This window comes from Lagenorhynchus albirostris, chromosome 20 (assembly GCF_949774975.1).
Source record: "Lagenorhynchus albirostris chromosome 20, mLagAlb1.1, whole genome shotgun sequence".
In the NCBI taxonomy this organism is placed as follows: Eukaryota; Metazoa; Chordata; class Mammalia; order Artiodactyla; family Delphinidae; genus Lagenorhynchus; species Lagenorhynchus albirostris.
Window position 1 is genome coordinate 42,254,694 of NC_083114.1, and position 27,692 is coordinate 42,282,385.

Consider the following 27,692-nt stretch of genomic DNA (forward strand, 5'->3'; position numbering starts at 1 on the left):
ATCCGATATATCTTGCAATTGAAAAACAAAAGAACGGGGCTTCCCTGGTGGCGCAGTGGTTGAGAGTCCGCCTGCCGATGCAGGGGACACGGATTCGTGCCCCGGTCCGGGAAGATCCCACATGCCGCGGAGCGGCTGGGCCCGTGAGCCATGGCCGCTGAGCCTGCGCGTCCGGAGCCTGTGCTCCGCAACGGGAAAGACCACAACGGTGAGAGGCCCGCGTACCGCAAAAAAAAAAAAACCCAAAAAACGAAAGAACGAACATCACAATCACCCCTGGCAATGGGTCTGGAGGCAGGAGGACAATAAGAGGGGCTTCTTAGAGGTGAAGCAAGAGGGAAAAGTCAGAGAGAAGGGACTGAAAAGACTAAGTCTGAGGTGCCAAAAGCCAAGAATTGAGGCTGACGCTGAGTGAGCAGATCTGTGCTGGGAGTCAGGACCTTCTTCCCAGCCCCCAGGGAGGCAAACCAAGGTTGGAAATTTCTACAGGTCTTTCATCTCCTGCTCCTCTGTTTGTGCTAATGGAGGGTCCCTGCCTGCTGGTCATATTCAGATGTGGGTGCACATCTGAATCAATGTGGTGACATTGATCTGCCACTAGCGAGCAGAGTAAACCCAGTGAGTGGGCAGAGTTGGTGAATGGACATTCTTGAGGCCAGATGGAGAATATGGGTGGACCCCTTGTAATTGACACAGAAAAGCTTTCTGTGGGAGCTGGGGATTTCAGTGGTTGAAAGAGAACAGGCTAAACAGAGAGATGGAGCAGGTGGGAGCAGTGCTGTGAGGGAGCAAAGGGTGGCAGGGAAGCCGGACTATGCCTCCATTTCCCCACCTTTTCCTAAGAGATGCGACCAGCACTGTAAATCGACTATACTTAAAAAAAAAAAAGAAAAAAAAAAGATGCAACCAGCTTTTCTGGCCTTGCGGAGCGGGTTGATGGTACCCTGCAGCAATTCTGGCAGCCAAGGGGTTAAGCCCTCATGTCAGCTGCCTCTGGGGTGGTGTGAGGAGGTAGGACTCTGAGAAGAAGCAGTTACCTTGGCACCACTGTGGGCATCAGCTCTACTGCTGGAAACCTCCACAGAGCCCAGGCCCTTAGCTGCCAGTCTACTCTTCACTCATCGTCCCGAGTGGTCCCAGGCGCTGGGCTCCTACGGCTTATTCTGGTTTCCCCTCCCCCACCCTAGTATCTGTGGACTCCGCCGGCTGGTGCAGACAAGTCAAGCCAGGGCGCAGACAGACAGATGTGCAGTCTCTGACTGCTCCTTGGTCTCCCGGCTCGGCAGCGTAGGGCCACCTGCGCTCTCTGGACGCAGACCTGGCCTGGCCTGGCCTCGCTGGGAATGCCGAGACTGAATGGGTGGGGGGGCGGGGCCGGGATGAGGGTACAGGAGGTGAGGAGAAATGAGAAATCTGAGATAGACACCACTGATCACAAGTCAGAAACAAGGGAGTAGAGGCGTCGGAGCTCAGAGGAGCTAGGCGTGGGTCCCGGGCTCTGAGCATGGGGGTGGAGAACAAGCCAGAAGCCCCCTTTCTTCCTTCCAATCGCTGCCTCTCCCTGGGACCCTCTCCGCCCTCCCTGCGGCCCCGGCCCTTTCCCCTCCCCCCAAAATCCTGCGTCCTCTGCGGATTGGTCCCCGGCCTTCCGGGGGCGGGGCCCGAGGACCCTGACGTCACCTGCCAAGGGGGGCGGGCGGCTAGGGAAGGGGGGTGACGGGCCCCGGCTCAGCACCTCGGAGAGCTCCCTCCCCTGCCTTGTTTTGCTCCGGAATCGCCGCCGGGGGAGGGAGCCAGGGGGCCCGGCCAGAGGCGCAGCGGCTGGAGGATGGCCCTGGAGGGGTCGAGGGGCCCCGGTGGGCAGAGGGCCCAGCCGTGATCCGGCGGGGGGGCCGGGGCTGCGGGTGGGTGGCGGGGGCAGCTAGAGGCGGCAGCAGTGGCTACACATCTGGATGGAAGCGAGCTTTGTCCAGACCACCATGGCTCTGGGGTTGTCCTCCAAGAAAGCGTCTTCCCGCAACGTGTCTGTGGAGCGTAGGAACTTGATCACCGTGTGCAGGTGGGCACCGCTGGCGGGCGGGGGTGGGGTGGTCAGGAAGAGGCGGCGGGGCGGGCTGCGGAGACCTGGACTGAGCGTGCCCGCGGGAGGATGCACAGCAGCCGCGGAGAAAAGGGAGGGAGCACAGGGTTAGGAGGGGCGCGTCCGCTATCCTCAGGCCCAGGCCTGGAGGGGGTTTGGAGGTCTGGTCCCTACCCTTCTAGGTCAAGCCAGGCCTATGCCCAGCCTGGGGCCTGGGGGTGAGGGGTGTTTAATTGGCACTGCAGCTTCCTGTGAGAACCAGGAAGTGACATTGTGTGTGAGGGGGAGGGGTGGGGATGGCTGGCTCCCTTGCTGGGGGCGGGAGCTGGGTGCGCAGAGGAGAACTGATGGGATAGGGGGATGAACGCCCTCCAAGCGTACCCTCATTCCCACTCCCGTCAGCCTGGCCTCTCTGGGGTGGGGCTTTTCTGGGAGATTTTCCAGTGCTCAAATCCTGGATCAGGGATGGTGCCCTCCTCCATCTCTGGGCAGTTGCAGCCTATGGCCGGGTCAACTGGGCATGTAGGCAAAGTCCCTGAATGCGTCCAGTGAAGGCACGGCACTGCCACTGCCTTGGGAAGGACTGAGGGCCTGACCGCAGAAGTCTGGGTCTCCTGGGTTCAAGGGGAGGAGATTGGGAGGGCAGAGCCATTGGTTCCTGAGGGTGGGGCTGTCGCAGTACTGGGAAGACCTGCCCACTTTCCTGGGGCCAGGAAGTGAAGCTTCCCACTTCCCAGCCCTGCAGTGATTCACCCCCGCTGCCCTGCTGTGAAGCCAGGAATGGCCAGTCTCTCAGCCCCCACCTGCACTCATCTCCCCGCCTAGGATGCCCCTGCCAGCTTCCTTCTCCACCTCCCCTCTCCCCCACGCCGCCTCTGAGGGCAGGGTGCCCCCAGTGCAGGGCTCAGCTGTCTTCCCTTGCCAGTCCCACGTGCCTGCACACTGGCCTTGGTCCTGCCCCTTCCCCCAGGAATCAGTGCCCACCTGATGCCCTGGCTTCCGTATCCTACAGCTCCTTCCAGGTTCCTGGGCACACACCCAACCGTACTGCATCTGTCTCACACCATTATATCCCTAGTGCCTAGCACGGTGCTGTGCACATCTGACCTCTGTAAAAATGCCTGGAATGTTATAGAAGGAATGAGTGCAGCAATGGTCCAGCCCAAACGCGGTCCCCTGCCTCCACGCTCACCCCCCACATCCCGCCAGCGTGTGGTGTAAAACACAGATGGTCCTAGATTCAAGCTCTTACTTTATCAGTTTTGAGCTGTACAACCTTGAGGAAGTCTCCTAACCACGCTGGGCCCTGGGTGCCTCATCATCCCCATTGTAGATGTAATAGCCACACCAAGGAGTGTGCCGCGCCCTGTGCTTGGCACACGAAAATCGCCCCGTCCCGATGCCATCCTTCCAGTCCCTCTCCCCTCGCTTGATCTCCTAGGTTCCTCTTCCTTCTCTTGCCTGCCAGGACAGCTGGGCCTGTCGAGTGTGTGGGAAAGGGGGGAACTCCCCTTGGCCTAGGCTGCAGAAGCAGAGGTTCTGGTGGATTGAAAGTGCGCTTAGAGCTGGGATGTGAGGGATAGAGTTTTGGGGAAGATTGGGAGCATGACAAAGGCTCAGGAACCCCTCGGGCCCCTGCCGCCTCTTCATTGTCACGTGGTTCGCCTCCAGCTCCCAGAACAGTTCCCTTTAGCAGGCCGAGGGCTCCCCTGGGCCCTGGCCGCCCTGTCTCCATGGTAACCTGCAGCAGCCTTGCACCTCTGAGCAGGGGACACACCATGGGGCTCCTGGGGGGGCAATGACCAGCTGCAGCACCCCTGAGGACAGATGGCAGATGGCTGCCATGCTGAAACCAGCCGCAGGCCCCCACTGAGGTCTGACCCAAATGACAAGAGATCACGGGGGCGGGGCTGCATAATGAAGCCCAGATGAACGCCCTAAACACAGGCTCCTTCCGGCTCTCCCATTAATGGCCCAGCTCCTCACCACCCCTACCCCATGGCCTGTGCTCACCTTCTCTCAGTCCTTCCTGGGATCTGAACCAGAATTTGATGAGGCAGGTACCATTGTTCTTGTTTGCACCTGGGGAAAATGGGCCTTGGAGAGATTAAATGACTGTCCAAGGTCACCAGGTATCACACGGACGCAAGATTTGGGTCCATCCAGGCTGCCTCTCTCTAGTGCAACTCCAGCACTGACCTGGCTCTGATTTCAGGCCAGACCAACTAACTCTAAGCCCATAGGGAAGGGAGGAAGGTCCATGGGCTTGGTTGTGCTATTGCCCTGAGAGCCTCAGGGGCCGAGGCTTGAGGGCTGGAGCACAGAGGGCAGAGGAGGCAGGGGTTGGTCGGGGCCTCGGTGATCCTGACATCCACCAGGAGGCCACAGATATAGCAGAAAGAGCAAGGCCTTTGGAGTCAGACATACCTGTTGACTTCTCACAAGCTGTGTGACTTTGAACAGATCAGTCAATCTCTTGGACCCTCAGTTACCTTATCTGTCAAATGGAACTGACAGTGACAGCTGAGGACCCAGGGCTGTTGTAAGGACGGATGGGATAACACATGCAGAGTATAGTGCTGGGCACGTCACAGGGCTTGATGAGCTTAGGGTAAAAAGGACAGTTCCAAGCAGCCCCCATGTCCCTGGATACCTCACCCCTGCTATGCCACCCACAGGGGGCCATGATGGGATGTTGGGAGCCATGTCTTCCTCCCTGTCCCAGCCCACTGCAGTGATGGCCGGTGGAGATTGCAGGCATAGGGACTGCAGAGGGAGCTGAGGCTCCGGGCAGGATTGGAGGGAGGGACGGGGGCTGCTGTGCTCCAGCCTCTCAGCCCCATCGGCTTCCCTTGGCTTCCTTCCTCTCTGAGAAGCCAGGTGTCCGGGCCCCCAAGCCCCCTTCCAGAGATCTGCTGCCAATGCCCCCTCCCACCCACTGAGTGTGTCAGACCCACACCCTGCACCTCCCCCGGCCCAGTTCTGCACCGCCTGGTTCTGGGCAGCTGGTGTGTGGGTGGCCAAGCTAGGAAGGAGAAGGGGGAAGGGGGGCATCCGTGTGCTGGAAGCCCACCTGGCCACCCATGCGTGCCTACGCTCCATGTGCTTGGTGCTAACTCACATGCCCTGGTACAGGTGACCCGCACTCCACCCCAGAAGGGACTTGAGACTGTTCCAGCAATAGCAGAAGGCAGCTCGAGGACGGGGCACAAAACAGCTCCTAACTCCTATCCGACCCCTCCCCTTCTCTGACAGAGAGAATGCAACTCCAAAGGGTGGGCAAGGAGGAAGGGGCTCTGGGCTAGCCCGCTGGTTCCAGGTGCCTCATCTTTCTACTGATTGTTTCATCCCCTCTCATACCTTGTTCCTGAAGCTTTCTTTCTCTGCCTCTCACCTCTCCTGTCACCCACTTTGTCAATCAGTCTCCCACCTGCCACCCTACTCTCCCATGTCACAGCCCCTCTAGGGTCACTACAGTCTCACCTGTCTCCCGCCCTCTTTCCCTCTGCTTCCCCACCACGTCCGTGCTCTTGGTGGCCTCTTCTCTGCCTTCCTTCTACCCCCATCACCTTGTCTTCTCACCTGACACCCTGCTGCCCCTTCTCCCTCCCCCTCACCCAGGTTCTCTGTGAAAACGCTGCTGGAGAAGTACACGGCAGAGCCCATCGATGACTCATCGGAGGAGTTCGTGAATTTTGCAGCCATCTTAGAGCAGATCCTCAGCCACCGCTTCAAAGGTGGGCCCAGGTTCCTGTCCCCCCACTGCCCAGCCCTCCCAACTCCCAGCCTTTGGCTTCCAGCTACCCATCCCCCTCTGATCTACTCTGTGGCTTTCTGAACTCCATCATTCACCCTGGCCCCAATCCTGGACCATGCGCAGAAGCTCATGCACAGAGCTGGGAAGAGGGGAGGGGATCTTCTGGGCACAAGACAGTGGGTGTCCACAAGCCCCAGCCATGGGTGTGCAGTTATGTGCCCTGTACATACATGCATGTGTGTGCGCGTGCGTTTGGGACAGGCACTCCGCGCGTGCATGGCTGCTTATACTTATGCATGTGTGCGCCCCATTACATGGACCCTCTCCGAGTTCCCTGGTCTTGCTGAGCCCCCTCCCTGCCCTGGCTCAGCCTGTGCCCCAGCAGGTCCGGTGAGCTGGTTCAGCTCAGACGGGCAGCGGGGCTTCTGGGACTACATCCGCCTGGCCTGCAGCAAAGTGCCCAACAACTGCGTAAGCAGCATTGAGAACATGGAGAACATCAGCACTGCCCGAGCCAAGGTAGGTGGCCTGCAGCGAGCAGGGCCAGGGCAGCTGCTCCCTGCTCTGGATACGGGAGGGCTGCCTGTTCCTTGGTCCTGGCCCCTGCCCACGGGCACTGGGGAGAAGGGCCACAGGAGATCCAGACCCAGTGGTGCACACTTGAGTCCCTTCGGGGCAGCAAGTAAAGGTGAGCGTGCTTTCCAGGGCCGGGCGTGGATCCGGGTGGCACTGATGGAGAAGCGCATGTCGGAATACATCACCACAGCCCTACGGGACACCCGGACCACCAGGTCAGACCTCCTCAGTCAGTGTGGACCACAAGTCCCCGTGTGGACCACAAGTCCCCGTGTGTACATTCATTGCCTAAACACACTTGATCCTTAAGTTCCTGCTGTAACCTTCAGTACCTGGACTACAATTCCCAGTATGCATTGCTAGTTTCCATCTCCCAGACTGTCCACCAGTCAGCTGGGCCTGCAGTCCCAGGACACACCTTTAGCACCACCACCGCCTCTTCCAAGTCAAATTCATCATCTCCCATGACCCCCAGCACTGATCTCATGCACAGCTCTGCTCTCAGACACAGCTCTGGACAAGCCTCAACTGTGTATCGTTTTACTTGTTGGCCTTCCCTGGCCTACAACACAGAGCCCTACCTGCTCCCCAAACAGTAGCAGCAGTCTGTACTTGCTACGCACGGCCTCCAGAGCCCCAGCGGTCAGCGCTTCAATCCCTGCACTGCGGGCTTTTGACTGCATTGTGTCTCTAGCCTGTCCTCACGTTTCCGAGTTCACGTCAACATATTTTTGAGCATCTACTGTACGCCGAGCACTGTTTTAGGACTTGTTTCCTGCTTTTTAAGGATCTGGGTGACCCAGTGCTTGGTGGGGAAGGGGGAGTTCTGAGGATGGAGGTCTAGTCTCAGGGCACACACGTTCTAATAGGTGGGAAACACAGGTGCTATCCCCAGTGGGCCCCAGTCTGAGGGGTGAGCAGGAAGAAGATACCTCCTCCCTCTAGGAAAGGCTGGTAATAAGCCAACAAGAGACGCTCTGAGGGGTGGGGCTCCCTGGGAGGATGCTACACCGGCAGTGCCTCACCCCTCCCCGCAGACGTTTCTATGACTCGGGAGCCATCATGCTGCGGGAGGAAGCCACGGTCCTCACCGGGATGCTGATCGGACTGAGCGCCATAGACTTCAGGTGGGGCCTGGGTGGCCGTGGCCATGGTGGGGGGTTGAGGTTGTTTCTCTGCGAAGGTCCGCACTCCCATCCCCTCATACCCGCCCCCAACCCTGTGGCTGCTCTGCCCCCAGCTTCTGCCTAAAGGGCGAAGTGCTGGACGGGAAGACCCCCGTAGTCATCGATTACACGCCCTACCTAAAGTTCACCCAGAGGTGAGCAGCCCGATTGCGGCGGGGGTTGCTGGGTGCGGACAGACGACGGCCCTGAGGGGCGGGGATTGCGGGAGACGGGCGGGCTGGGCGGCATCCTGGTCCCCCTGCCCAAGGGGGTGCCCACTGCGCCCTCCTTCCAAGCTACGACTACCTGACCGACGAGGAGGAGCGGCACAGCGCCGAGAGCAGCACGAGCGAGGACAACTCGCCCGAGCACCCGTACCTTCCTCTCGTCACCGACGAGGACAGCTGGTACAGCAAGTGGCACAAGATGGAACAGAAGTTTCGCATTGTCTACGCGCAGAAGGTGCGCGGCGCGCGGCGGGGGCGGGGCGGGGCGGGCGCTTAGAGCCCGGCAGAAGGCGGGCGGCCGTTGGGACCCCCTCCTCTCGCCGCCGGGGCTGAGCCGGCGCCCCCGCAGGGCTACCTGGAGGAGCTGGTGCGTCTGCGCGAGTCGCAGCTGAAGGACCTGGAGGCGGAGAACCGGCGGCTGCAGCTGCAGCTGGAGGAGGCGGCGGCACAGAACCAGCGGGAGAAGCGGGAGCTGGAAGGAGTGATCCTGGAGCTGCAGGAGCAGCTGTGAGTGCCGCCGCGGCCCTGACCCCGGTCCTCGGCCACCCCGACCACATCACCCCAGGGAATCCCCGCCATCGCCCCCATTGAGTCTAACGCCACCTTCCCTTATACCAAGCACCAGCATCAAACCCCCGAGTCCGTCACTGCCACCCGGAGATCCAGCCCCCTTCCCGCCACCGCGACCTAACATGCTCGACATAAGGCCCCCCACCAACCGGCTCCCCACTTCACCCTCAACTACCCGACATAAGCTAGAATGGCCATTGAACAGTACTCCTGGGACCCCAAGATTACAGTTAAGGACCTCTAATTAACGTGACTCAACGACCTTCAACATGACTGCATTGTTCCCTCTGTTCACCACTCCTCTGCTCTGCAGCGTAGGTCCACTGACCATCGTCACCCACCGTGACCCCTGACCTCACCCCTACCCATCCCTCTAACCGTTCCCCTTGAACGTTTCCATCACCCTGTGACCTCCCAGCATGACTGTGGCGCCCCTGACCCTTCATGATTCCCACACTATTCCGCACCCACCCGTCCACCACCCTGGCTGACCCCGCAACATCTCATTATCCCCCTAGCCCCCAGCACGAGTGCACTAATTCCCGTCACCGCCGTGGCCCCCCCAGTACCCTCCACTGGCTCCCAGGGTCTGCCCCACTGACCCTCAGCATTCCTACCCATTTCTGCTACCCAGGTTTCAACCCTAACCCCTCCCCTCCCCTCCCCTCCTGCTGAGCCCCTCTTCCCCACTTCTGCTCCCTCTTCCAGCCAGGCCTGACCCCCCCTCCCCATCCCAGGACAGGTCTGATCCCCGGTGACCATGCTCCCCTGGCCCAGGGTTCCAAGGACGTCACCACACGCCTGGTCAACCAATGGCCGTCACTGGGAACACTCAATGGGGCCGAGGGCGCCAACAACCCTAAGCTCTACCGGAGGTAAGCCCCAGGCAGGCTTGGCTCGGCCTTAGTGCCACTCCCTCCTCTACCAGGGAAGATGGGCAATGGGGCCGTGGGCCTCTGCCCGCACACCCGCTCTCTGCTTTGCTACAGACACAGTTTCATGAGCACGGAGCCGCTGTCGGCTGAAGCCAGTCTGAGCTCGGACTCGCAGCGCCTGGGAGAGGGCAAGCGGGACGAGGAGCCCTGGGGCCCCATTGGTGAGCCCCCCAATCCAGCACCCATCCCGGAAGGGCTGAGGCCAGGCCTTGGGGCTTGTAGTCAGGCCCTGGCCACTTCCCTCATTCATTCAACTCTTCCCAAAGAACCTAGCACAGCAACTGAGAGCTTGGTTTGGGGCGTCAGGCAAATCCCAGCTGCGCCTCCTCTGGCTGTGCGAGCTTGGTCACTGATTCCACCTTGCTGAGTCCTTCTCATCTGTAAAACGGGGATGTTGTTTAAAATGATCACCAGTGTTGGCACATGGTGAGGGCTCCATGGCTTTTGGCATCATGACGTCCTCAAGAGCCCCGCAAATCCTCAGGGAGTTCTTCGCCTAACTAATTTGCTCTTAACTCATGCGCTCTGTGAACCAGTCGCCTGATCGTTGTTTCCCCCTTTTCTTTGGCTGCCAGGAAGCTCAGAGCCAAATTAGTGGCTCCCTTCAAGAGAATGTCCAGGACTTCAACGCATGCATTTTGTGTTGCCCTCCCCCCTCTGGCTTCACCTTGGTTTCCCACCCTAGTTTTCCCGGTGCCTGGACTACCTGTCTTTTCTTTCTAAAAACCACACTGTACTGGATGACCCTAGATCTTCTTTGACACAAGGCAGGCTATGGACGTGAAACCCCGCCACACTGTGTTTGTGATTGTCCGTGTGTCTGTCTCCCCACCAGACTGTGAGCTCCGTGAGGGCAGGGACTGTCTCGTCCGTTCTCTGTATCCCCCATGCTTGGAACGGAACAAGCGCTCACCGTGTGTTTAATAAATGGACAAAGAGAGAGGATGAACCCTCGGGGGGAGACAGAGACATAAACTGACGATTACAATACAGTGTCCCAAGCTCTGTGCATGGAAACGGGCAGGTGCTTACCAGGGCTTAACTGAAAAAGGCAAGCGCTCCAGAAATGAGGAAGGTCTCCAGATGGGTGACCTGAGGGCTGTCCCTTCACCGCCTGCACCTGTGCACACCCAACTCACACACGCAACTCGCACACACAGACCAGTTGGCCCCGCCTCACCCGCCCTCTCTCCCCAGGGAAGGACCCCACGCCCTCCATGCTGGGCCTCTGCGGCTCCCTGGCTTCCATCCCCAGCTGCAAGTCCCTGGCGAGCTTCAAATCCAACGAGTGCCTGGTGAGCGACAGTCCCGAGGGCAGCCCGGCACTGAGCCCCAGCTGAGGAGCGGCGTGGGCGGTGCCGGTCCCCCTGCCGCCTTTCCTCACAGCCCCCCAATCCAGGCCACCCTCCAGGGAATGCTGCCCACTCAGCCAGGCGTCTCTCGGGAGACACCCTTTGCTTCTAGCCCGGTTCAGCTTCTTGCCCGTGGAGGCGGGAGCTGCCAAGGGAGGCAGCTTGGGCCAAGAGGCAGGGGCACCGGGGCCACAGGGAGCCCTCAGGAAGCTTATTCTTCTGGCGACCCTGCTGCCTGGCTAGCTCCCTACCGGACTCTCCTTCGCTCATCTCCCCGCCCTCCTCAGGAGCTGGTGGCCCAGCCTGGCACTGCCGCCTCCCTTGCCTCTCCTGTCTGTCCCTGTGTATGCCCCCGAGTCACTCCTTCCTCAGCCCCCAGGCTGGGGGGGGCGGGGGGCAGCTATGAGGGTAGCAGGCAAATAAAAACCAGAGGACTGCGAGCAGCCTTGTCTGTGGGGGGACTGGGACAGGGGCCCTGTTCTGAGGTTGGCAGGATGCGGCGGCGCTAGTGCTGGGCCCGTAACCAAGGTGATGCTAGACCAGATAAAATCAGGTGTGCCCCCTGGGAGCAGACTGGTCAGAATAATTCAAGAAGTGGGGAGCTTCTGTATCAAGTGTCCTAAATATTCGGTCAGCCCAGGGAAGGACAAAAACATGTAAGGACCCTTCGGCCTGATACTCTTTGGTAACTCATTTACCCCAGGCAAAGAAGATGCTGGACATCCTGGGTGGCAGGATGGAGAAGGCAAGGCCTGGCAGGGCCCCGTTTCCCTTCCATCATCCTGAGCAATACAGCTTCGGCCTAGAGATCCAGACCCTTCCATTAGGCCAAAGCCTGGCAGTGAAGCCACCCTCCCTCCTGGGTTGTCGCTTAAGTGTACCCTTGGGGAGAGGTCTCACCACCCCCTCAACTCAGGGTCCTTATCCCCACCTGCTCTCACTACACTGTGGGAGGGGTCCTCTATGTGGGTGCCACCTGGGCAGCCAAAGGCAACATCAAGGTCCCTTCGAGCCCTCTTCTGTGCAAATCACTCACCAAATCCTGCTTCCCACCCGCCCCAGAGACCCCCACAATCAGAGGCAGTGGAAAGAAGTTTATCATCTTTAGACTCAAGGAGTTAACAAGGGTGGGTGCAAACTATGCCGGGCGCAAGGCTTCGCGGCTCCTGGGGGCAGGCCCAGCTACAGCAAACCCACAGGGAAAAGAAGGGGGGAGAAGTTAGCAAATTTGGTCTTGAACTTGAGGGGAGGGCATGATGATTCCTGGGGCTGGGGAATGGGGAGCAGCAGGAAGAAAGTGGTCTGAGAGAGGAGGGGTCGGCATGGGCCCAGAGGGGCAGCCGCCTACCCCTGGGGCTCAGAGTGGGGAGGAAAGAGAAAGGAGGCCCCTCCCCGCAGTGCTGAGGAAAAGGCACTTGGCTCAGTCTCCTCCCGCCCCACTCCCACCACGGAAGAGGTTGGGTCCTTGTCCCCTCGTTCCTTTCAAGGGCCCAGAAACTGTTCCTGGTTGAGCCTCTGGAAGAAGCTTTTACCGAACTCATAAGTGCTGATCATGATGGCACAGGACGGGGCGGCCTTGATGATCCTTGGGAGGAAGCCTGCGGTGGGAGGGGGAGGCTGGGGTCAGAGGTCGGGTCCCCAGGAGCCCCACCTCCACCAGGGAGTGGACACACACAGCCGCTCACCTGCAAAGAGGCCCCTGGTGCCCGACTCGGCCCGGATTCTCCGCAGCAGTAGCCAAGTGGAGTCCGCGTGCGGGGGCGTCACTGCGAACCAAGGCGAGGCCCTGTAAGACCCCGCTGGGGCCCTGCCTGCCCTGCCCCGCACCAGCCGGGGCCCCTCACCTCTCACAGCCTCCACCGCTCCTAGCGCGACCTGGCGCTGAGTCTTCACCACATCGAAGGGTAGAGTCAGGATGGCCGCCACCTGGTGGGGTGGGGAGAGGGCTGGTCTCCGTTCCCAGGACCCCTATCCCCTGCACGCGGCTAGGGTCTGCCAGCCCCAGCTAGAGCTTCAGAAGGGCAGGGGGAGCGCACTCCTTGACAGGCAAGCAAGGACTCTTTTCCGGAGCATCTGCAACGGCCCTCAGGTCACCCCAAGGACACCTCTACTGGCCACGCTCCCAGCCTGGTCAACTCACCGTCCCTGAGATGCCGCCAGCCACAAAGCTGATGCCCACGGAGGTCTGGTCCTTCGGCCTGAGCCCACGCAGCCAGCTCTTCACCAACTCATAGTTGAACCAGTACAGAGCTTGGGGGCACAGGGGTTCACTCGTTAGAGATGGGAAGGGCAGTGGGACAGGCCACGATCCTCCCACCTTTCACAGACTCATATCACGACCGCTCCCTCCCAGCTACGAAGCCTGCCTGCCACGTGCCGGTTCCCGTAACAGGCCCTGCAAGAAGTATCTTGTGAAAACCTTGCTGAACATCCCGCCCGCTGGGACCACTTCACAGATGAGGCGTTCCCGGCTCCGAGAGTTTACGTGACTTCAAGGTCAGTAGTAGCAAAGCTGGGACTTGGCTGTAGACCTCCTGGGCTCCCTTACCCGAATCCCTGCACTCCTGGTGCCTACCTGAGAAGGGCACATCCCGAAGGGCAGTGGGACCCCAGCCCAGCCACAGTGAGCGCCAGCCGCCTTGAGCCACAGCTGCTCGGACGCAGGTGCCCAGCTCCCGGTATGACAGATGCTGAGCCTGCAGCTTTGTCCGCACCAGCTCCAGGGGACTGATCACAGTCACAGTGCCCACTGCGGGGACCAGTGAGGAGGGGTCAGTTTACAGGTCCCAGGGGCAGCCTGACCAGAGTCTGGGGGCCCTGAACGTCCCCCCCACCCCTAGGCTGGCAGAGGTTGGAGCTGGGAGTCCAGACTGGGCTCCAGCACAGGTGGGGTCAAAGGAAGGTGGAAAGCCCAGGGCTGTGCTCACAGCGGGCCAGTGCGCCAGCCACCATGGGTGCGTAGAGATCAGAGGTCAGGGCTCGACCACACAGGAAGGCCTTGAGTTGGTCGTAGGCGGTGAAGTAGACGGCAGTGGCTGGCACGGTCATCACCCTAGGGGCGTGAACAGGTTAGCCGAGACTCCCCAAAGTTCCCAAACCTCCCAAGCTTCCCCTGCCCCACCCAGCCAGGCAACATGGGAGTAAGGGGTCAGTGGGGTATCAGGGGAAAGCAATACGCAGAACTGGGGTACTCACAGGGTGGCTGGGAGGCCGCTCCACAGGGTCCTCGTGCCCTCATGTCTCACAATCTTCACAAAGGCATCCTGGCCAAGCAGACACCAGCCCAGGAGGAGGGAGGATGAACATGAACAAGGCTTGTGGTGGGGCTGGCCCAGGCTGGGCCCTAGCCTGATGCCCTCGCTCCTACCCGGTAGCCCCTCAGGCCTCTACACATGGAATTCCCTATTTGGCTCCAAACAGACTCCTATTCACCCTTCAAAATCTTGTGATGGCCCCACCTCCTCAGGAAAACCCTTCCCAAACTGAACTGGCCACCCCTATGTGCTTTGCGCTACCCGTTCTTTCCTGGGTCTGCTGCCTGACCAATCTGAATCCCTCAGGAATGCCAACAGACCCAGCTAAGGGTACAGCTGCTCCTCACCACGGTGCCAGTGAAGCGACTGGGGTCCTGAAACCAGATGGCACAGCGGGCACCATTTGGGCACAGGTACAGAGGCTCTAGGACACCATTGCAGTACAGGAGGCATTTCCCTGTGGATTGGAGAGAGGAGGGCACTGGGGAAGGGGAGGCGCATTAGCATGACAGAGCCCTGGAACCTCACAGGGAGGTGGTGAGCTCCCATCCCTGGAGGGCCAGCAGAGCCTGGGGTCCCTGGGTGGACGTTCTTGTGTAGGACAGAGAGCTAGCTAATGTGATCTAGAAACTCGTACTAGTCCGTGGCTGTCAGGCCCCCGTGTGCCCCGGGGAGACTGGGACATCCCTCCCCAGGACACTTACAGGTCCCCCGTGGCGTGGGGCACTCACATTTGGCGTAGGAGAGGCTCCAGAGTCTGGAGGAAGACATCAGCTCTAAAACACAAGGCACTACCTCAAGTCACAAATGTTCCCCACCTGCCCCAGGGACCTCATCTCTGGGACCCCTGACACCACCCCCTATTGGCTTCAGGGTCAGACACTCACCACTGGCCACCGAGGGGCGCTGAGACTGCAAGCGTACCTTCACCACGTCCAGGGGGGTCACTGGGGGAGGAGGGCAGGTCTGAAAGCTCCTTTCAGGACCCTGCCCCGAACCCCTCTTCCAGAGCCAAGTCATTTCTAATCTCTGGTCTGCCCCAGTCCCAAGCTGCCCCCACCCCACCATCCCAGGTCTTACTGAAGAGAGAGGTGACCACAGCCCCAGTGCCGGATGCCACCATTTGTTGGAGGGGACTAATGCCCCCAGGGTCCTGGTCAGCCATCTTGTAGCTTCAGTTCTGAAAAACAAACGTCAGTCAATTGGAGCACAAAACCGGAGTCAGGGGGAGGGAGAGAAAGGAGGCAGAGGCTCTTGGGGACACTAGCTGGACCCTCACCCCACTCACTCACTATGAGTTTCGCATAACCACTTTTTATAGCAGTTACTGTCAACTCCACCTTGCCAAAGGGGAAACAGGCTCAGAGATGAGGTGACCTGCCCAAGGTCACCGTGGGAGTAGTTAGGAAGGAATCTGGGAGAGTCATCCATCAGTTAATGGACGGCAATGACCCACCGTCATTCCTCACCCTCACCACACGGGCTTACTGCGCACCTCTTCAGTGCAGGTGCTCGGGTTGGCCTGGGGGACGCAAAGATCAAAACGCCTGAGCCGCCCCCCTACGCCCCCCACTCCAGCACCCAGCCCCAAGGCGGGCGCATGCGAGCCTCGAGTCACCGGACGTGGAGAGGTAGACCCCGGCAGGGAGGGAAAGGTAACAAACCTGAGGGCGGCGAAAGGTCCGTCCACTCTCTGGGACTGCAGGCGGGGGTTCCCGGCCCTCCCCCGCGCCCGTCCTCCCGAGGCCGGAGGGCCAAACCCCAAGCCTGGATGGGAAGGATAACCTCTCTGCTCCCTCTCCCTCAAAATCTCTTTCTCAGGGGAGCCGGTCGAAAGTGCGGGAAGCAGGCATGGGGAGACAAGATCGCTCTTCGCCCCTCGGCGACACTCTCTGTCCTGGCCCCGCGCGCAAAGGGCGCCCGGTGGGGCCGACTAGGTCGGCCCGCGACTCCCGGCCCCCATCCAGGCCCGGCTCAGGCTCCCGGGACCCCCAGAGACCCGACTCCCGCCTCCGCCCCCCGCCGGACCCTCAGCCCAGGTCCAGCCCCGCCCACCTGGCTCTAGGCCGGTGCTTGCGCGGCGCGGCGCCAGGGGCCGGGCGGGCCCATAGCGGCTCCGCGGCCGGGACCGGCTCCACTCCCGCTCGCTAGGCACCCAGGCCGACTCGGAAACTGGACGAGCCCGTCCCGCCCCTGGACGGCGCCGCGAGGCCCCGCCCCCCCACGGGCCGACCAGCCGACTGCCCGGAGTGAGGCCGGCCCGCCCACTCGCGGCCTCCTCTGGGTCCCGCGCTAACGCGGCCCCGCGCCGCGGGTGCCCCGCCGGGCCCGCGCGCCAAGGTCGCGAGTCTCCACGCCGCGCTTGACCTGGAGGCAGCACCGTACTTGACAGCGTATTGTCGCCAACACCACCCCACCAGCATCCCGGCCGAGCGCTGCTCCCGCAAACTTTCTAGACGAACGTGGGTAAAGCACTCTCCCCATTTCCCTCATTTGTTTGGTGGCGGAGGTTTGAATCAGTTCTTCCAAGGCCATGGGGGGCGATGAAATAGTGCTGGCAAACATTAACCCATCGGGCTCGTTGCTGATGTTTTACAACTTTACGGCGACCGTATCAAACAGGGTCGTCCCTATTTAACAATCCATCGAGACTGCAACTGCAAAACCACTTGACAAAACTGAGGGGTACCCTGCGGGTGTGGGTAGTGAAGTTGACGAGTAAGTAACCCGGGCCAGGCAGGCTGGACAGAGAGGAAAGGCTGGCCCGGGAGCCGGGAGACGTGGGTTCAACCGGGTTTAACTTGGGCTTCGTCCCACCTCCCTGTGACCCTGGGCAAGTTACAACACCGCTCTGGGTCTCGGATTCCTCCTTCGCACAGGAATAGGATTGAGTAGGGGAGAAGGAGACCGACATTTCTGTGTTGGTTTCTCTCACGAAACCTATTTCTTCTACGTCTCAGAACTTCTAGTAGATCATTATTAACCCCGTTTTACAGAAGACGAAACGGAGGCTTAAAGTTAAGAACTGGACAAGTACCTCCCCCGCACCACATTGCCTCCCCGAGTGACAGGTGGGCGTTAATCCTGGACGTCTCTGATCCCGCTTCTCAGGAGCCGCATTTCTGTCCCGGGCCAGCCCCGCACCCGAGACCCGATCAGCTGTCTCGCTTTTAAAACTTTCGTGCGGCGAAGTGTGTCCTAAGAGAAAAAGGAACACCGGCTGCGAGCCTGCGCCTTTAAGAAGGGTAGGCTGTGACTTTGACGTCACCAGCTCTTCCGCCCCTTACCCCGAGAATGGTCGCGTCCGGGCCTGGAGTCGCCCGCCAGCCGGTGCACGCCGGGTTAGCACGTGGGTTCCAAGGGGCCAACCGTGTGCTTTCCCTGAGAAAAGACTTTGCGGCTCTCCACCGCTAGGAAGCCCGAAATGGGGGGCGGGGAGTGACCCGTGAAGTGCTGCTGATCAAAAGGGCCCTGAGAGAAGGCGCCCTTTACATGCCCTTCCCATACCAACTGAATTCTGAAATGACACAAAATAATTTTATAAACCGACAGGGCGAGAACCCAGCCCCTATTAGGGTCCTTTACTCCCTCAAAGTTATGACTTACACAGTTTCACAGCCATCAGCCAAGAGATAACTCCCCCCCATTTTACAGAGGAGGAAACTGAGGTCCTTGTGTGTAATGACTCCTGGTGTGGAGTAGAATCCAGCCTTCTCCTACGCACTCTCCCATTTTTCACATGAGAAAATGGGGACCCCAGAGGTCAAGTTGCACCAAGATCACACAAATGAAAGAGCTAGAATTCAAACCCCCTCCTACCTGAGTCCAGAGGATCTCCCATCCCATCCCATTCTCAACCAGGGCTCTCTGCTCCCTGCAAATGTTTACTCAGGCCTCAGGCCCCAAAGAACTCTAAGATACAGCGCCGTGGGGCTGCACCACTTACCTGCCTCCAGATCAGAGCACTGGGAGGGCGGGACCTCGTTCCAATCTGGGCTGCCTGCTGCAGCAGCTGTGGGACCTCTAGCAAGTATCTAGAGTCCGTTAAGCCTTCGTTTCACCCATTTATAAATGAGCTGATGGGGATCAAAATACCCCTGCCTCATGGGAATTTGAGGATGTAATGAGTTAATAGCTCTAAAGTGCTTAGAGCCCTGTCTGGCACTTGGCAAGCAGCTGGTGGCCACTACTATTATTACTGATTGCCCCCCGCCCCACTCCAGGACCTGTGGCACAGAAAGTTCTGGGAAGGGTCTTTAGAGCAACCAGGATTCTGGTCCCACCTCTGCCTCTAAATGCAGGCACAGATAATGATAACTCCTTACACACCTTCTTCCCAGAGCAAAGTAGCACAGCCAGGAATCAAACATGGTGACCTCTGAGCCTCAGTTTCCTTCACAGTAGAATGAGGGGCTTGCACTCCATTTCTGGTTTTCTTCTTGCAATAGGATGCCTTTGAGATCTGTCACTACACCTCAGTTTCCTCAACTGAAAATAAGGATGAGTTACCCATCCTGCTAATTTACAGACTCTTAGCTAAAGTCATGTCTGTGAAAAGCTGAGTCGACAAACAGTTCTGTAGTCCCACCCAGAGCTGAGTAGATCTCACTCCCTGCCATCCCCTACATGTAAATGCTTGGAGGCTGAGAAAACCTTGGTATAACCAAATGCCAGCATGCTGGCAACCGTCTGGGCGGAAGGGAGAAGTTATCCACCACTGGAGCTGGTGGAGGTGTCGTCCAAGGACGATCATAGCGACTGCAGGGTGGATCCAGAGCCTTGAGATGCCCATGAACCTGTGGGGCTCCCGCTAGACTGGCCTGACCTGAGAAGCAAGCCTAGAGGCCTGAGGAGGAGGCGGCCACTGTCCTGGCTGTGTCAGCCGTGGTTCACGCTGACCACACACCCTGTGGTCCTACTAGAGGCAGCATGTGGCTCTATGTGGCCATCACCGGCCTCCCTGTCAGATGGAAAAACAGAAACTCCTTTCAACTGTAAAAGGGGAGAAAACAGTACCAGCCCCAGGGATTATCTCAGGGACTGATGGACAAGTCCTTGCCTGGCAAGTGAGGTAAACAGAAGATAGTTTATTGTAAGGCTGAATTCTTCCAGGGCGAGCCCCAGCTTGCACCCGCAGGGCCTAGGAAGACATTTATGCGGCTGAAGTAGGGCTCAGGTCCCTCCCGTGGACGCTACCAGCACCTCTGAGTTCAGGGCCTGAACCGTTCCTCCCTAGAGATGCCTTCCTGTAGGCAAGGCCCCAGGCTGCAGGACCACTGAACCGGAGAAGAGAAATCCAAACTCTAGGCCTCACGTTAAATGCCAAGTCAGATCTTTGATTGGGCCCTGGGGGCAGGGAGGGGTGGGGAAGTTATAGAGGACTTTATTGTGACAACTGGAGAAAACTGAATAAAGCCTGTATAGTTGATATTACTTTATCAACGTTAAATTTCTTGAGTGTGGTAACCATACAGTGGTTTTGTAGAATGTCCTTGTTCTTAGGAAATGCACACTGAGTGTTTAGTGGCACATGTCTGCAACTGTCTCAAATGGTTCAGCAAAAATAAAAAGATAAAGCCAACGTAGCAAAATGTGAACAACTGTAGATCAAAGTGAAGGGTACATGGTGCTCATTGTACCATTCTTGCAATTTTTCTGAAGTTTTAAAAAGTTTAAAAATAAAAAGTTGGTGGGGAAGGGGATTTCTCCCTCTGAAATACATATATATTATGTATAGAATCAGAAAGCAACAAAGCTGGGGATTCCCTGGTGGTCCAGTGGTTAGGAATCGGGGCTTTCACTTCGGTGGCCTGGATTCAATCCCTGGTCGGGGAACTAAGATTCCGCAACCCATGCACGAGAAAACAAAACAAAAACAAAAAACACAACAACAAAGCTATCTTTTTTTTTAAGTATTTATTTATTTAGGCTGCACGCGGTCTTAGTTGCAGCAGGCATGCCTGCGTGCGGGATCTAGTTCCCCGACCGGGGATCGAACCTGGGCTCCCTGCATTGGGAGCACGGAGTCTTACCCACTGGACCACCAGGGAGGTCCCTGTATCTTTTTTTTTTTTTGAAGGTTAAAAAAAGAAAGAAATGTAATAGCTAGAATCAGCCCACCCAGGGAAAGGCCTCTCTTGTCTCCCCCCCAGCCCCTCCCTGGCTTGAGAAGATGAGCTGGGAAGTTTCTGGACACCCAAGTCTTCATTGGGAGCACCCTGGGTGTGGTCTGAGGAAGTGGCCTCCAGAGGTGAAGGGTCCTGGCTAAGACTGCAGAGCTGCCTTCCCCCCAACCCCCCGCCGGACGCCTGGAACTCTCTACTCTGCTGGGGAGTGTGGATTAATCTACCCCCGAGGAAGGCAGTTTTGGGCCATAGCCATCAAAATTCCAAATGCCCAACCCTGTGACTCAGCCGGGCCACTTGTAAACGTTCCTCCCTGATTGGCTTGCTCATGTGCGAAATGACCCGCCCTTACCGCAGCCCTGTTTGTAACAGCAGAATGCCATGCAAAGGGACTGCCTGACAATATCCCCATATAACAAATACCACCTTGAAAGGGATGCTGACTTCCACTTCCGAGTGTAAAACAACCTCAAAGATAAGTGTTAAATTAAACAGAGGGGCGGGGAGTTGTTCTCGATCTGAGCTCTACCGCCCCCTAGGGGAAATTTGGGGAATTTATGAGGCCGTTTGTGATTGTCTCAAGATCAGAGCCCCTGGCATTTGATAGAGGTCAGGGCAGGGATGCTCAATGTCCTATAAAGTGTAGGACAGTCTGACATTAACAGGGATTTATCCCCGTACACCTCGCGGCTTTCCTCTGTGTTTCTGGACAACCACATACAGTCGTCCCTCGGTATTCATGGCGGATCGGTTCCAGGAGCCCCTGCAGATACCAAAATCCGGGGATGCTCAAGTCCCTTACATAAAATGGCCTAGTACGGGGAATACAGTCGGCCCCTCTGCATCCGCGGGTTCCACATCTGCAGATTCGAGAAATCTGTTCATAATTATCCGACCTCGAAGCCAGCTCTATTTCACCCATATCTTTTTAAATGGTTTTATATTGATAATCTATAGAATTTCCCAGGAATAAAACTACCATGCAGTCTTCAGGAAGATGTAGCTTTGTCTCCGTTAGAACTTTACCAAGGATCATTCACCATTCAGAACATCTCATCCTGTTGGCCACCTGGCTGGTGTGAGCTGAGTTACTAACAAAATACTCCAGCGCTGGGCCTCCATTTCCGATTCTCCATTGCCAGTGATTCATAGGCATCTGCAAGCTTCTGTTCTCTCGTGGAGTCAAGCCTGAGCTTTCACACACAGAAATACATATTATTTCATTCTAAATTACTTTCTTTTATTTTTCCTCTCTATTACAGTTTGAATTTAATACAGATTTTTAAAAACGTGCACAGGAAATTACACTCTCTGTGAATTTCACTTCGGAAAATTTATTGAAGGAGAGTTACGAACTATATTACCAAAAGAAGACTTTGGATCTGATTCTGTTGAGAACCTCATGAGCTCCCCAAGCACCAGGGGTCCCATGTAGTGTCACTGCCTTCTGGGGCTGCAGGTTCTGCTTCTCAGTGTGCCCGAGGCTGCCTGGAGCATGTCAGCCTCCAGAAAAGCGTGGCCGTGCCAGGGCTGAGCCCGTGTCTCAGTGACCCAAACTGAGGAGGAGCCATCCCAGCTGGGCCTGGACCAAAGGCCTGACCTGTGTTCGTCTCCCTCTCTCGCTCTCTTTTTGATTTACTGTTTCCCTCTCTTTTTCTCTTTTTAAAAATGTTTGAGTGTTGTGTGCCAAATACCGTTGTAGGTACTGGGATATAGCAGGGAACAAGCCACACTGGGTCCCTGCTCACACTCTTTAGTGCAGGAGACACACACAAACAAGTAAATAAACAAGACAATTGCAGACAGGAAGGACATCTGTGAAGGCACTAAAACAGGTCACGTGATGGAGAGGGCCTAAAACGGCCTAGAACAAGGGGGATGTGGGGGGGGTCAGGAAACATTGATGGAGATTAACCCATAGTGAAGGCCAAGGGAGGGCCAAGCAGGCTGGGATGAAGGAAAGTGCTCAGATGAGAGCTGGGCACTCACACTGAAAGAAAATCTGGCATTGAAAAGAACAACTATGATGGTTACGAACACAGGCTCTGGACCAGACCTGTATTCAATTTCTGGCTTCACACCTTTCCAACTACACAACCCCAGGAAAGTTGCTTAACCTCTGAGTCTTCCTTCTTTCATTGTAAGATGGGGATGATAACTGTACCTACCTCGCAAGCCTGCGTTAAAGATTAAAGGAGAGCTTAGTACAGAACCTGGCACAATGTGAGTCTCAATAAACATTAGCCAGACCTACTTTTTAAAACCATGGAAATCAAGTAAACCAGCAACCATCCTAACATAAGAAATTGAATTAAAGTCCCCTGATGTGCATTTGAGTACAGATTTCTCTGCTGACTTGTTGGGGGAATTTGTCTCTTTTCTGGGCCTTGTTCTCATCATTTTTGATGTCCGGGACTGCTGAGAGGTTTAAGATGACAGATGAGGCGTGTGAAGGAGGTTTGTGACCCGGAAAGCGTGCCCCGGGTTGAGGGGGGGAAGTTCCCTCCTCCTGTCCCGCCCTACATGTAGCTGCTTCCTCTCTCTGTTTCTCCTTGGGCTCCTGGAGATGACTCTGACCCGACCTCTCTGAATTTTCTGGAGAAGGCAGTTTCCTCACCTAAGCCCTGGCCCAGTGCTTCAGAGACAAATCATCAGATTAACAAGAGGAACCTCTTTGATGTCCTAAAAAGAATTCCTCCCATTTTATGTGCCACTTTACAAGATCTCTTTACATCCATCATCCCATTTGAACCTCTCATGACTGTGTAAGAGGGCATGTGGGGGTTATCGTGGACCCATTTTACGGATGAGGAAACAACCTCAGAGGAGTTAAGTGACCTGTCCAAGTGATTTGAAGCGGGTGTCTCCTGACCCCTAGGGGGCCTGCCTGGAGAGGGGACAGGAGAGCTCAGGTGGGCTGGAAGGGCTGGGAGGGAGGACAAGTTGAGCTGGCGTCAGCATCCGGTGGAGCCTCGCGATGTGGGCAAAAGCCCTGAGGTCTGATCAGCTTGGACTCAGATACTGACACCATTGCTTAGTAGCCGGATGACCCTGGACAAGACCCTTAGTGTCTCATACATCTGCGAGGTGGAGCTAACACTCTGCAGTGTTGTTAGAAGGACTCAGTGACGTGGAACAGAGGAGGCCGGCAAAACATGGTCCTGATTCTTCTCCTTTCCACTCCCCCCCCGCCCCCAAGTTCATTAACATTCCAGCCCTAACAGTCAACAAGACAACAGTGCCCACAGCCCAAGCTGTCCTTCCATTTCCGTGACCCAACCTGGCCACTTGCTGCCCTTGACAACGGCTAGGCTCCAACTCCTAGAGTCCACAGGCAATGCAGCAACCACTGAGGGGGCACAGCTGCCCCCAGGGCATTCTCAAGTTCAGAAAAAGGCACAGGATAGGGAAAGTTTCTCCCTGTACCCACAGGGAGGTATGACACTGGCCAGACCACCATCGGGGCCCAGCCCCTCCCACGCCTTCCAGGGGACGGACGGGGTGTCCTTAGATGTGGTGCAGGGCCAGCACCCTGAAGGACCTTCGGAAGGGTTTGGAGGATCTGAGCCCCTGTCTTGGGTTTGGCTGGATGTTTTCTTTTCCATTTGAGTGGCGGCAGATTTTACATCATTGATTTTGTAAATTTTAATAGGAAAATGAATTTTAGTCCTGAATAAATGGAGTTTAGTTGGCAAAATTCTCTCGATCGTAGGAGTAGTGGAGATGGAGGTGACAGCTTATGAGGATCGACTATGAGCCTGGTACTCCTTTTTTTCTTGGCCATGTGTGGCGTGTGGAATCTTAGCTCCCCAACCAGGGATCGAACCCGCGCCCCCTGCATTGGAAGTGTGGAGTCTTAACTACTGGACCGCCAGGGAAGTCCCCTGAGCCTGGTACTTTACATACGTGTGCAAGCACATTCCATCCTCCTGAAGCCCTGGCAGGTAATGATAATACAGTTACTCTATTTCACAGATGAGGGCATTTAGGTCAAAAAAATAAGGCAAAGTCACCCAGCTGGGAAGAGGCCGAGCTGGCATTTGAGATCAACAGGCCAAGACAAGGTGCCACTGCCCAGATGCCAGCCCACTGCCCAGGTTTCCAGGAAAGAGCTGGCTCCTGTCCTCCAGCGCCTGCCACCTGCCTGTCCCAGAGGCCCATCGGGCTTTCTGGAGACTCGCTGGGGTCAGTCCTTGCCTCTACCAGGAAGTTCTTCTCTGGATCACCCCACTGCTCTTAGAACGTAAGAAACTGAAAGTTTGATCTGGGAATGTGCCTTCCTCTCCCACACAAGGCAGATGCTGACTCCACGTCTGGATGGGAGGAGAATTCAACCCAGCTCACCCTACCCTGTGTCTCCCTGCCCCAACCCCACCCCTGAGGGGTTGAGTCTTCCTCTGGCCCCTCTGCCCTGGTCTGGCTGAGGGGTCCTGATGTTTTCGGTCTGATGGGGTGCCCTTCTCAGGAGTCTGAAATGGACCAGGTGCAAATAGACCCTCCTGGACAGGGTTCTGGACTCTGGGCCAGAAGGATGCCATGGGGTGCAGCCACGTGGGGGGTCCAGGTGGATTTCTGGGAAGAGAGATACATGGGCCATGGCTCGAGAGGAGAGGGTGAGGTGGGCTGAGGGGCGGGTGGGCAGTCTCCCAGGCTAAGGTATGTGTGAGGGGGAGCTGGGGAGGGCCCAAGGGGAGGAATCACCACAACCAACGGTGGCAGCTTCGTTAATTGAGCACATACTTGGCTTAGGCCCTGAGCTGAGGGCTCTGCGGGAATCATCTCATTCCTGAGGGAAGCGCCTTATTGTTGTGTCCTCAACGTAAAGACCAGGACGCTGAGGCAGAGAGGTGTCAAGTCACACAGCTTGTAAGAGGGAAGGGGACCGGAGAGGAGTTTCCTCGCTGAGCGCTAGGTTCCTCGTTGCATAGAAGGGGGGTTCAGCGAGATGAGGGGCTCTCAGACCTGCACATCAGGATCCCTGAAGCTCCCTCCATTACAGGGCAAAGCCAAGTAATCCACTTCCCCTACCTGCCTTCCCCCTTCTCCCCTCTCTTCCCTCCCGCTGAACCCCCACCCTGCATCCTGCACCCCACAGTTGGATTTAAAGATACCATCCAGCATCACTCTACCTGCAGCCGGGGCCAGGTGGAGTCGCCACAGCTCAGTGTAGACTCTGAATCTCCCAGCGGACAGACAGCAGGGCAGTGCTCACCCACTGCCCAGACGAACACACTGAGGCCAAAGGCGAATTAAGAATTCACATACAAGCACACAAGGGAAAGTCACAGAAGAAACCGTTAAAGGGTTTGGAAGTGGAAGCCTGGTGCAGGAAAAGAGAGAGGATAAGAGTGCTGCTTTGTGTTGGGACTTCCCTGGCGGTCCAGTGGTTAGGACTCCGAGCTTCCACTGCAGGGGGCACAGATTCCATCCCCGGTCAGGGAACTAAGATCCCGCATGCCATGCAGCACAGACAAAAAAAAAAAAAAAAAAAAGAGTGCTGCTTTGTGTTATAACTTGAGTAAAATTTATTTGCATGGTATACTTTGTTAAAAATAGTAATTGATTAAAAAACAACAAGGGAAGTGGCCTGCCCACTGGCACTGGGCAAGTTCACGGCCTATGCTAGGTCAGGAATCCAGGTCTGGTGCCTCTGTTGCCAAATATCCCGCCACAGCCTCTGGCCTGGGTACTGGCCTGCTCCTGCCTCCCCTCCCCCACACGTACCCAGGCAGGCTGGAGGGCCAAGCAGCGCCCCACAGACACCAGTCAGGTGCCCGATGAGGAGGGCAGACGCCTGAGCAACTGGGGCAACAATTACTCACCCTAAGGTGACTCAGGCAGGATGGGGAAGGAAGGAGTAGGTGTGTTCGAGGCAGGGGCTGTTTCTGTGCCCTCACTCCAACCTTAGTGTTCAGGGCTGCCAGATTTAGGAAATAAAAATATAAGATGCCCTGTTAAATTTGAGTTTCAGATACACGAGGAATAATTTTTTTTTTTTCTTTTTGGCCACACTGCACAGCTTGAAGAGATGATCTCAGTTCCCCAACCAGGGACTGAACCCGGGCCCTGGCAGTGAGAGTCCGGATCCTAACCACTAGGTCACCAGGGAACTCCCAGGGATTAATTTTTAATTGAAGGTATGTGTCAAATATTGCATGGGACATAATTATGCTTTAAAAATGTGTCTTTATTTGAAATTCAAATTTAACTGGGCATCTGATGTTTTATCGGGCAATTCAAGATCTTGGGGGGAAAGGCCCCTGGCCCTGGGGCAGCTGTGACTCTTCTGTGAGAGCAGAACTGGAAGTCTGAATGAAGAAAACCCTGAAGGGGTGATGGGAAGAACTGGGGAGAGGCTGAAAGAAGCAGAAAGAGGGAGAGAGAGGGAAGCTGTCCAACCCTGACCTTGAGGAACCTCTTAGCCAGTCACATCCGGGGTTCTCTTCATGTCAGGCCTCTCAGTGGAATCTCCTATCACTGTGGTGCCTCAATCCAGGGTAGTGCTGGCATCCGAGGTGGGACCACAGCAGGAATTGTCACAGACCAGGAAGAACATATTTCTAACTTCTTAAGCAAGTGTGGGCTGCGGGAAGGCAGAAGCCACAAAGGAAAAGATCGATTGCTAGATTTCAGATGACATAACAACACAACTTCTGACCACAAAAGATACCATTAACAAAGATAAAAGACAGATGACAGATTGGGAGGAAATATCTGCAACACATATAATATCCAGGCTATATAAAGAGCTCCCACAGTTCAACAAGAAAAAGAAACACGGGAGAAAAATGAACAAGGGATAATGTGATGGTTAGTTTTTTTTTATTATTGAACTATAGTTGATGTACTATATCAACTATACAATATCATGTAAGTTACAGGTGTACAATGTAGTTTTTATAAGTTATACTTCACTTATAGTTATTATAAAATATTGGCTATACTTCCTGTGTTGTACAATATATTCTTGTAGCTTATTTTATATATAATAGTCTGTACCTCTTAATCCCCTATATTGCCCCTCCCCCATTCCTCTCTCCACTCATAACCACTAGTTTGTTCTCTATATCTGTGAGTTTGTTGTGTGATGATTAGTTTTATGTGTCAACTTGGCAGGTGTTTTTGGATGAGATTAACATCTAAATCACTGAATTCTGGCTAAAGCAAATTGCCCTCCATAATGCAGGTGGGCCTCATCTAATCAGTTGAAGGCCTGAATTGAACAAAAAGACTGGCCTCTCCAGGCAAGAGGAAATTCTCTAGCAACGTCTTTGGACTTTCATCCGCACCATCGGCTCTCCTGAATCTCCAGCCTGCAGGCTCACACTGCAGATTTTGGACTTACTAGCTTCCATAGTCATGTGAGCCAATCCTTTTTAATAAATCTTTTTCTGTATACACATCAACTGGTTCTGTTTCTTTGGAGAACCCTGACTAATACGGATAAGAACAGGCATTTCACAGAAGAAATACATATGCAGAATAAACATACACAAAAATGCTCAGCTTCCCTTGAGTTCAAGGAAATGCAGTTAAAACAACCATGAAATATCTTCCCTCATTAGAATGGCAAAAATGTTTTGAACTGGCATATCCAATGTTAGTGAGTATATGGGAAATAAGTCCCCCCAAATATTGAACCTGGGAGGG

General features: G+C 56.2%; 2 protein-coding genes and 1 long non-coding RNA gene across 25 annotated transcripts; 2 read left to right on the forward strand and 1 right to left on the reverse strand.

The window, feature by feature from the left end:
• The first annotated feature begins 1,741 nt into the window (after positions 1-1,741).
• RUNDC3A (RUN domain containing 3A) lies at positions 1,742-13,137 on the forward strand. Of its 13 annotated transcripts, none has more exons than XM_060135439.1 (12): positions 1,742-2,059; positions 5,702-5,817; positions 6,208-6,356; positions 6,543-6,628; positions 7,451-7,540; positions 7,654-7,734; positions 7,876-8,041; positions 8,156-8,313; positions 8,426-8,605; positions 9,114-9,251; positions 9,366-9,472; positions 9,887-10,251. In XM_060135439.1, the coding sequence occupies exons 1-12, from the start codon at positions 1,953-1,955 to the stop codon at positions 9,904-9,906; spliced, it is 1,398 nt and encodes a 465-aa protein (XP_059991422.1). In that variant the 5' UTR covers positions 1,742-1,952; the 3' UTR covers positions 9,907-10,251. The 13 variants fall into 13 exon arrangements, with proteins under 13 accessions (XP_059991422.1, XP_059991427.1, XP_059991426.1 ...); XM_060135438.1 differs by lacking the exon at positions 9,887-10,251 and adding an exon at positions 10,509-10,788 and having other exon boundaries at positions 1,745-2,059; XM_060135443.1 differs by lacking the exon at positions 8,426-8,605 and having other exon boundaries at positions 1,744-2,059; positions 6,223-6,356.
• Positions 11,743-17,091, reverse strand: SLC25A39 (solute carrier family 25 member 39). 10 transcript variants are annotated; one of them, XM_060135458.1, is made up of 13 exons: positions 15,973-16,101; positions 15,582-15,684; positions 14,998-15,097; positions 14,805-14,864; positions 14,649-14,708; positions 14,265-14,374; positions 13,859-13,926; positions 13,591-13,715; positions 13,239-13,412; positions 12,804-12,913; positions 12,508-12,589; positions 12,349-12,429; positions 11,743-12,261 (listed from the first exon to the last, which is right to left on the reverse strand). In XM_060135458.1, exons 3-13 carry the CDS (start codon positions 15,080-15,082, stop codon positions 12,146-12,148), a joined length of 1,071 nt encoding a protein of 356 aa, XP_059991441.1. In that variant the 5' UTR covers positions 15,083-15,097; positions 15,582-15,684; positions 15,973-16,101; the 3' UTR covers positions 11,743-12,145. The 10 variants fall into 10 exon arrangements, with proteins under 10 accessions (XP_059991441.1, XP_059991435.1, XP_059991442.1 ...); XM_060135452.1 differs by having other exon boundaries at positions 14,265-14,398; XM_060135459.1 differs by having other exon boundaries at positions 14,649-14,693; positions 15,973-16,100.
• Positions 15,742-27,436, forward strand: LOC132511800 (uncharacterized). Of its 2 annotated transcripts, XR_009537750.1 has the most exons (4): positions 15,742-16,379; positions 17,029-17,162; positions 26,062-26,179; positions 27,229-27,436. It is a non-coding gene; the product is annotated as an uncharacterized LOC132511800 (long non-coding RNA). The 2 variants fall into 2 exon arrangements; XR_009537749.1 differs by lacking the exon at positions 17,029-17,162.
• The last annotated feature ends 256 nt before the right edge of the window (positions 27,437-27,692 follow it).

Bases quoted from the DNA above. Each gene is read 5' to 3' on its own strand.
- RUNDC3A (XM_060135431.1), top strand. From the start codon at position 1,953: ATGGAAGCGAGCTTTGTCCAGACCACCATGGCTCTGGGGTTGTCCTCC. The intron at 8,042-8,155 runs GTGCGCGGCGCG...GCGCCCCCGCAG, and splicing joins GCATTGTCTACGCGCAGAAG to GGCTACCTGGAGGAGCTGGT. The intron at 8,606-9,113 runs GTTAAGGACCTC...TCCCCATCCCAG, and splicing joins CCTGGGACCCCAAGATTACA to GACAGGTCTGATCCCCGGTG.
- SLC25A39 (XM_060135455.1), bottom strand. From the start codon at position 15,082: ATGGCTGACCAGGACCCTGGGGGCATTAGTCCCCTCCAACAAATGGTG. The intron at 14,709-14,804 runs GTGAGTGTCTGA...GACTTGAGGTAG, and splicing joins GCGCCCCTCGGTGGCCAGTG to TGCCTTGTGTTTTAGAGCTG. The intron at 14,399-14,648 runs GTGAGTGCCCCA...CCCCTTCCCCAG, and splicing joins GAGCCTCTCCTACGCCAAAT to TGCCCTCCTCTCTCCAATCC.